The sequence below is a fragment of the Lipotes vexillifer genome, unplaced genomic scaffold, assembly GCF_000442215.2.
Source record: "Lipotes vexillifer unplaced genomic scaffold, Lipotes_vexillifer_v1.1 scaffold543, whole genome shotgun sequence".
Classification (NCBI taxonomy): Eukaryota; Metazoa; Chordata; class Mammalia; order Artiodactyla; family Lipotidae; genus Lipotes; species Lipotes vexillifer.
The window spans coordinates 2,327,829-2,336,242 of record NW_006799055.1 but is presented as its reverse complement, the minus strand read 5'-3'; the positions used below and the strand labels follow the sequence as shown (position 1 = coordinate 2,336,242).

General features: G+C 58.4%; 1 protein-coding gene across 1 annotated transcript; it reads left to right on the top strand.

The window, feature by feature from the left end:
- Window positions 1-5,060: 5,060 nt before the first annotated feature.
- Window positions 5,061-6,365, top strand: GSX1 (GS homeobox 1). Its single transcript, XM_007471444.1, has 2 exons — window positions 5,061-5,512; window positions 5,982-6,365. Exons 1-2 carry the CDS (start codon window positions 5,101-5,103, stop codon window positions 6,359-6,361), a joined length of 792 nt encoding a protein of 263 aa, XP_007471506.1. The 5' UTR covers window positions 5,061-5,100; the 3' UTR covers window positions 6,362-6,365.
- Window positions 6,366-8,414: the final 2,049 nt, after the last annotated feature.

Genomic DNA, 8,414 nt, shown 5'->3' with positions numbered 1-8,414 from the left:
TTCTGCTCTGTTATTCCCAGCATGAAGCTTCTATCCTAAGGATTATTTCCTGCTCTAAGATGGATGCTGAAAATTCTTCTCTGACTTTCAAGGAGCCGTCCTTTCACTGGTCTCTTTAAATATGGGTGTTCCCAGGAATACATCTACAATCTCGTTTTTTCTCTATACTCCCCCACCCCCAAGCTCTTCCATCCTAAGACTAAAGCTACCATTTTTGTATACATAGGTCCCAAATCTCTCTTTCCATCTCTAATCTCTCTACCCAACTTTAGACTCACATTTTCACCATGGGACATCAGCAGAAGCCGCTGAGGTTAAGGATGAAAATGCAACATGTCCAAATATGACATCATGTTGCAGCTTCATGAGCAAAAGTGGGCCCTGCTCTGCAGATCCCTGTCTCTGCCTGCGGCATCACCACCCTCCCATGCCCTTGGACCAAGTGGCCACAGGTGTGTGTGACTTCCTGTCTCGTGCCCTTCCCCTCCAACACACACACACACACACACACACACACACACACACACACACACACACACACACACACCCCACCCTACATGATCTTACCCATTCCCCCTTCAAATTCTTTCCTAACCCCACCCCAGCTCAGGCGGTCATTATCCATCACTTGAACTGATACAATTTTCTCCTTGTTTGTTTCCCTCCCTCTGTTCATTCAATAGTTCAGTAAACATTCATTTGCAAGCCGACTCTGTCGGACCCTGCTCTGGCTTTTCTCTGTCCCCATCAACAGGACCTCCTACTGCTGCCAGTTACATGTCTCAAGTTCAGATCTGACTCTGTTACTACCCCTGCTTAAAGTTTTCTGAGTAGGATCAAGTACAGAGCTGTTAGCGTGGCCCTTCATGGCTCGGCCTCCACTTCCATAGCACACCTGTGTCCAGGCACCTCCCCTCCCCCCTGTAGTGGGCGCCCCCCCACTCCTGCCTCCCAGATGCCCTCATCATTCCTTGGTAGGTCAGGCACCCTCTGGCCCCTCTGCTCCACTGGGCAGGCTCACTCCTGGCAGACTGGTCTGAGTCACCACCAGCCCAGTCAAGGGAGCAGCCCCTCCCTCACCCATGAGGATTCCCACTCCATTGCCTTCAGCCAGAAAGCACAGAAATGGTCACTGACAATTCCAGAGCACACCCCACATCTCTCTCTAACCAATCTTTTCTCCTATACACCATTAAAAACCCAGATGACACCCCTAGCCTTGAGCTACCTATGGGTTCATCCAACTTCTCCAGAGCAGGACACTAGATTGCCTGGGACACTAGATTGAATGGGACCATCTTGCCTCTGTGAAGCCATGCTGCCTCCAGATTTGCCATTTCCTCAACAAATTCATTGAGCTCCTGTCTGTTTGAGCCCGGGGGAGGGTGTGGTGGCTGGGAGAGGGTCAGACAGTCCCTGCAGGTAAGTTACCCCTGCCATGCTCCTAAGTGTCCAGGTGTAGTAAGCAGGCAGACCAGTACCTCTCCTTCCCCACCCTACCTCCTGAGTCAGGCCACTTTCATTCATTTTTTTATCCAGCAAATATAGGCTGAGTATGTACTATGTGCCAGTAACTGTCCTGAGTTGGGAAACAGTAATGCACAAGATAGACAAACAAACAGGCTAGTCCTCAGTGGGGCGTACATTTCAGCGGGGAGCGGGCGCAGGGAGCAGAGAAACTGAGGAGTGAAGGACAGAGTTGGAAGGTATTTATAAAGCAAGGAACCCTGTGGGGAGGGTTGGGGAAAGAGGGGTGATATTTTAAAGTAGGGTCGTTGGCCTTCCTGAGAAGGAAGATGACATTCGAAGAAATATGCGAATCAGATAAGGGAACAAGGACCCTCCCCAGCCCACCCCCAATTTGTGCAGTTTTTGCTGCAAATATATTAGAGCTGCATTCCCAGGAGAAAAATGGCATGTTCTCCATACCAACAGGAAAGGAGGTAGGCTGAAAGAAGAAAAGACCGGGACAACAGAAAGTTATTCCATGTTGAACTGTCCCTGATGGACACCTGAAAACCAGCCCGGGGGCAGAGCAGGGCCCACCAGGCCGAGGGGCTTCCCCGGGCGCCTGTCCCGGGCGGTCAGGCTAATCCCGCCACCTCCCTTCCAGCCCTGCACCGCCCTGGGGGCGTTTGCTCGTGAGAGGAAAGTTCTAACCCCGCAGAAGCCAGCCCTGGGAGGCTCCGCGAACTGGAAAGCCGCGCGGCCGCCCGCGTGCACCCGGGGAGCGGGGGACCCCCGACCCCCAGCCCGGCTCCGAGGGCAGCGGCCAGAAGCCAGGCGGCAGCAGAGGCCTCGGGGCCGAAGGGCCCTGGGCACCCTCTCCGGGCCGCACCCAGCCCCTCGGTTCCTGCCCGGCCCGCAGAGCTGGCCTTCTGGGGGCGGGGGCGGGCGCAGAACTTTTTTCCTGAAATTATCCAACTCCTGGGGCGCAGCCGGCGGCCCAGGACCGCCGAGCAGGGAGCCCCCTTTCCGGCCACAAGCCGCCCGACTTAGAGCTTGAGGATGAAGTGTGCGCTCTTTCCAGCTTCCCCGAAACCCCCTCAGGGATGCTGTTTTGCTTGGGCCCGGGTCTCTCCCGCGCCGAGTTGCACACAAACCGTTTAAACATTTCAGCACAAAACCCAATCCATTGTGGGCCGCACATTAAAAAGTGTTATTCGCTTTGAAGTTTTTGTCTAATGGCTCTAAACTGAAAGAAAATGTTTTCCTATTACTTAATTCAATCATAGCGAAGAGACTTGGTAAAAAGCCCACGGATTTTGCCCCAAAGTGTGACAGAGTTCTCTTTGTGTTTGCTTATCCTCTGCTGTCACACACTTTAATTCGCCTCTCTTTATCTGGCATTCAAAACTTTCTTCAATGACATTCAATAAGGTCCAGAGGCTGGAGGGAAGAAAAAAAAAAAAAAAAAAAAAAACTGGTTATTCCCCCCCCCGCCAGATATGCTTTCCCAGTAGCTTTGGCCTTGCTCGAATTCAGGGGCTCTTAACCCCTTCTTCCCCAGCTGCGGGCTTCGGCTCCCTGGAGAGCTCTGCACTGACCCTTTGAGGCCGCCTCTGTCACCCTGCGGGTCCTGCCTGCACCCTGCGCCTCTCCCACCTGCCTCTGCCCAACAGGGAGCCCCTCTCCCGGCCTTGGTCCCGCTCTGGGCCCAGTCTCCGGGGTCCAGGCCAGCCCACCTTTCCCAGAGAGCAATTAGAAACGCCATTAGGCTACACTGATACACCCTGGCTTGTTTGCAAACACCCACTTAGAACGGGGAGCCTTGGGGAGGAGACCCTGGCACTGAGGGCAGCAGTGGACCCCACCAGCCCCCCAGGGCAAAACAGTCAAGGAGGCATTGATCCCTTACTCTTCCTGCTAGATGACAGGCCCTCCATCCAGGTTATTTCCCCCATTGCCCCTCTCTCTTTTATGGAATCCGTCATTTTCTCTCACATAAATTCTCTTCGCTTTTTAATCAGCTATAATTTGTTGCTGTTGTTATTGCAGAGATGTCATCAGTGATGAAAAGCCATGCAAGTGCTTCGATCTGGGGCCATCTTATTCCCGTGCACTGATTCCCTCGGCCGGAAAGCTTCCCCCTCCGTCTCTCACGATTCCTTTCAGGGCTGAGAGCAGGTGACTGCAGTGACTTGGTTCCAATAAAATCGAAAGTAAACGTCTTCCTTGAAAAGTCTCAGGCTGTACATTCAAAATGTTTATGCTAATTTCCCATTGTATGGAAAAAGCTCCTGCACTAAGCAGCTTTGAGCCCAGAGGACGATTTTAAAAGCTGAAGCCGTGTACACAAGGCCAGGCGTTTCAAGTTGTTTAACCATTGTGTGACCAGAAAGAAGAGAGTGACACGACAGGAGCAGGTCTTGGGGAGAGGGGAGCTCCGCCCAGGTGGGCGAAGGCAGCAGAAGCTGGCAATACAACTGCCCCTCGCACCGCTCCTCCGGGGTGAACTTCGGGAAGGCAGTGATATCCGAGCGCACCCGCGGGTCTGTTGGGGTGTGCACCGGCGGAGAGAGCGCCCACACTCGCCGCGTCTGGTGGGGTGTGAGTGAGATCTACATCTTCGCTGGCCAGTCTTCCTTCCCATTCCCTGTCTCTCTGTCCGCGATTCTCAGCGGGTGACTTCCTTTTTACATCCACGGCCACATCGTTGACTAGCATCTCCCGAACAAAGACTGGGCGTTATAGGCAGCATCAAAGTTAAGACTATTTGAGAAACTCAGAGAAAACAGGGACAGCGATGGGGCTAGTGCTGGATAAGAAGTACCGAGCCCTTCTCCTCTCTGCCCAGCGGTGCCACTCCTGCAGGGGCCCTGGCCCTTCTTCCGACACAGGAAGATGAGAGCGATTCCACAGGTGGAAATCGGAGGCCGGCTGTGGGGACGCTCGCGGGGTGCACAACGCCGAGCTGAGGAGACTAAGTGCACGCAGCCTGATCTTGGGGGGCGAGGGAGAAATGAGAGAAGGAGGGGGATGGGGACCGAGTGCGCAGAGAAGATGGGGGTGTGCGCCCATGGGGATCTGTGGAAGCGAGGCATTGGGGGTGCAAAATCAATAAGATAAACGGGCCGATCGCCAACGCAAAGCCAAAGGGGAGTAAGGAATAAAGAGAAAGAAAAGAATATTAAATCGCAGGAGAATGAGAAAATAAACCCGCAAAGGGGAGAGGAGGGGGCGGGGGCGCCTGTTACGGCTTGGGTGGGGTTGACAAGAATGGAGTACATTATGCAGTTCATTTAGTTAACAAGTGAAATAATGAGGAAGCGTGCAGAGTGAATGCCAAGAGAAAAGGCACAAAAACCCTATTGAGAGGCCCCGGCCGCTCCTGGCGTAGCCCATCACATGGCAATAGTCCTATTTAAGCGGCGCCGCCGGCGCCTTTCAGCACCACTAGTGCTGGCCAGCACCCCGCGCTCTCTGGGCGGCGCCCGCGGCAGCAGCGGAGGCGCCTCCAGCCCCGGCTTCAGCGGCGCCTCCGGCCTCCCCGGAAGAGGCAGCTGAGCGCAGCCGCGGCCCGGGGAAGTGCGTGGTGAGCCCCGAGGTCCGCGGGGCGCCGGGAGCGGGCTGGCGGCGGGGCGACCGCGCACGGGGGCCATGCCGCGCTCCTTCCTCGTGGACTCGCTGGTGCTGCGCGAGGCCGGCGAGAAGAAGGCGCCGGAGGGCAGCCCGCCGCCGCTCTTTCCTTACGCGGTGCCGCCGCCGCACGCCCTGCACGGCCTCTCGCCCGGCGCCTGCCACGCGCGCAAGGCCGGGCTGCTGTGCGTGTGCCCGCTCTGCGTCACCGCCTCGCAGCTGCACGGGCCCCCCGGGCCGCCCGCGCTGCCTCTGCTCAAGGCGTCCTTCCCGTCCTTCGGCTCTCAATACTGCCACGCGCCCCTGGGCCGCCCGCACTCGGCCGTGTCGCCCGGGGTCGCTCACGGCCCCGCCGCCGCCGCGGCCGCCGCCGCGCTCTACCAGACCTCCTATCCGCTGCCCGACCCCAGGCAGTTCCACTGCATCTCCTTGGGTAAGGCGGGGAGTGGGGAGGTGGGGCGGGGGAGGGACGGGACCGGGCAGACGAAAGCTGACTAGGCGGGCATGGGGGATGAGGACCCTGGGCGTTCTGCGAGCGATGAGGGCCATTTCGGGCCCCTGAGTGGACACTCTGGGTGGCGTGCGGCTGGAGGGACGGGACAGGACACGGGGAGGGAGAGTGAGGCAGAGGGTCCAGGCCCTGGCGGGGGCTCCCAGGACTAAACGAGGGCTGGGGCTTAGGGCGCTCCAGAAGGGAGCACGGGGGCCGCGTGACTCTGGGAGTACCAGGGTCCCGAGGCTTGGCGAGGAGGCGCCCACGGTTACGCCGCTGTGCATTGTGTTCGGGGCCAAGAGGTGGGTGAGAGACCAAAGACCCGGGATTCTGACGGCCGCCTACCGGAGGATCGGGCCCACAGCGAAGGGTCTGATCGCTTCCGTGTCTGCACCCCTACCCACTCCAGACAACAGCTCGAACCAGCTGCCCAGCAGCAAGAGGATGCGCACGGCGTTCACCAGCGCGCAGCTGCTAGAGCTGGAGCGCGAGTTCGCCTCAAACATGTACCTGTCCCGCCTGCGCCGCATCGAAATCGCGACCTACCTGAATCTGTCCGAGAAGCAGGTGAAGATCTGGTTCCAGAACCGCCGGGTGAAGCACAAGAAGGAGGGCAAAGGCAGCAACCACCGCGGCGGCGGCGGGAGTGCGGGTGCCGGCGGGGGCGCACCGCAAGGCTGCAAGTGCGCGTCGCTCTCCTCAACCAAGTGTTCCGAGGATGACGACGAATTGCCCATGTCTCCATCCTCATCGGGGAAGGACGACCGGGATCTCACGGTCACTCCCTAGGCGCACACCTCCCCGGGTCGCCCATCCCAGACACTCCCCGCGGCTCAAAGACTGGTCCTGGGACGCAGCACCGATTCCCAGGCACCCACTGCCAAATGGCGGCCACGCACGGATTTGGCACGGCTTTGCGGAGGTCCCCGGCCCTGGGAAGCGCCGAGAGCTTGGCACACCTGACCTTGCTATCCCTACCCCAGGGCCCGCGGCCGTCCAAAGCGGACTCCGAGCTGTGCACACACTGCACGCGCGCGAGTCCTTCTCAGCCACGCAGCACAGCGACCCGGCCCAGCTCCCTGCTGGCCGCCGGCGCCTCCCCGCCCGCCCTCTCTGGACTGGCTCAGGCTTCCTCGCTTCCTCCCCTTTCTCCACCCTGGGTCAAGCTCGGCCTTTGACGCCTCGGGTGCCCATTCGCTCCCCCCTCCCCGCTTTACGTCTTTCCCTCCCCACCTCTTTCCTGCGGTGATTTATCCACGCTCCCACCCCCCCCCCCCCGACACATTTATGAACGTCTGGGTTTTGTTTTTCTTTTCCCTTCTCTTCCGCTCCTCGAAGTTCAGTCGTCCCTCCATCAGACCTTGCTGTGCCCATGGCTCCTCTCCCACGAGCGAAATTGCCTCCCGTGGTATTCGTGTTGGGGAAACCGATTTGTTTCGGCGACGCTCTGCATTCCCCCAGAGGCCGGCCCCGCCCCAGCCTAGCTTGTAACTGTAAGGTCGCTGTAATACCAGAAGATATTTATTTATTTATTTATGTACAAAAGTTTAAATAAACTTTTTTTTTTTTTCTTAGAAATCCACGTGGCTCGGGATCCCCAGCCAGGTTGGGGCTTCCTGCTGGGGCCGGGCGGGGCTGGGTGGCGGAGTCCAGCTCCACTCCTCTCCTCGTAGCTCGTCAAGCCCTCTCTGCACCCTCAGCCCCCGAGACTCCGCCTTCGGCGCCCACCGACCGGGTGCCCTCCCCGGTCTCCTGTCCGACTCGGGCAAGGTGCACCCCTGCAGGAGAGAGCAGGGCCCTGTTCGAAGGGAAGGACGGGCGCTCCCCGTGCTGTGCCTGTAGTCCTGACCCCTGCAGCGCTCCCGTCCCACCTGGGATCCGGCCTCACCTCCAGCCCCCTTGGTTTGGCTGTCCTGACCGCCACCTCCAAGGTCAGCGGCCACTCCCGCGCGAGCCTCTGAACTCAGTCCTTTGCTGAGCTCGGATGGATAACTTGTTATTGTTATCAATCTATTTATTTTAATCTGTCATATTTGTTAGGGACAAATTCCCAGCGAAATGGCGCGGACTCCTCTTGGAAAGACCAGCTCGCTTTGCTTTAAGGCCAATTCCATTAGCGGGGTCCCTACTCTCAGACCGCTGGCCGCGATTTCGGGGACCCAGAAAGATTCGGCGCTGGGGTTCCCGCGAGGGGTCCTCCGTAGCCGGAGCTGGTGGCTCCGAGACGTTACGTTCTCACGGATTCTTGTTACAATCCCACAGCCCCCTACGATTTATAATGCGCCCCCCAGCCCTCCTCTGGAGATACGCTGGGGGTTTTACTCGTACGTGGAGGAAGAGACGCAGGAGGTGCGCGGGTTCCGCGGAGGCGGAGGGCGCACGGCCACCGGAGTGGGCGTTTCTACTGCTCAGGAAATCGGATACGTGAAACAGCGGATCCGGATTCCCACGAACACCCCAAGCCCCCCATTCCACGTCCTAGGGGCCTGGGTCACTTCTTTTCCTGCCAGAAATCTCTCCGACACACACACACACACACACACACACACACACACACCACGCGCACACACACACACACACACACCACGCACACCCTGGGGAGCGCCGGACTCCGGACTCCGGGTATTTAGGCAGAGCAAACACACGTGTCCTTTCGGCGAGAAAGGCGCTCCAGCTGGGGCTGCTCAACACATGCAGGGTCATTTGAGTGCGGGGTTCTCTCTCCAGTTCCGCTAGAATAAAGGTGGGCGCGTTCTGGCTCCCCACGGAGAGGCCACTCCTGGTTCCCCCTGGAGCAGACGCATGGGTTGTGCCCCAGGTAGATGAAAGCCTGTCACGCGCG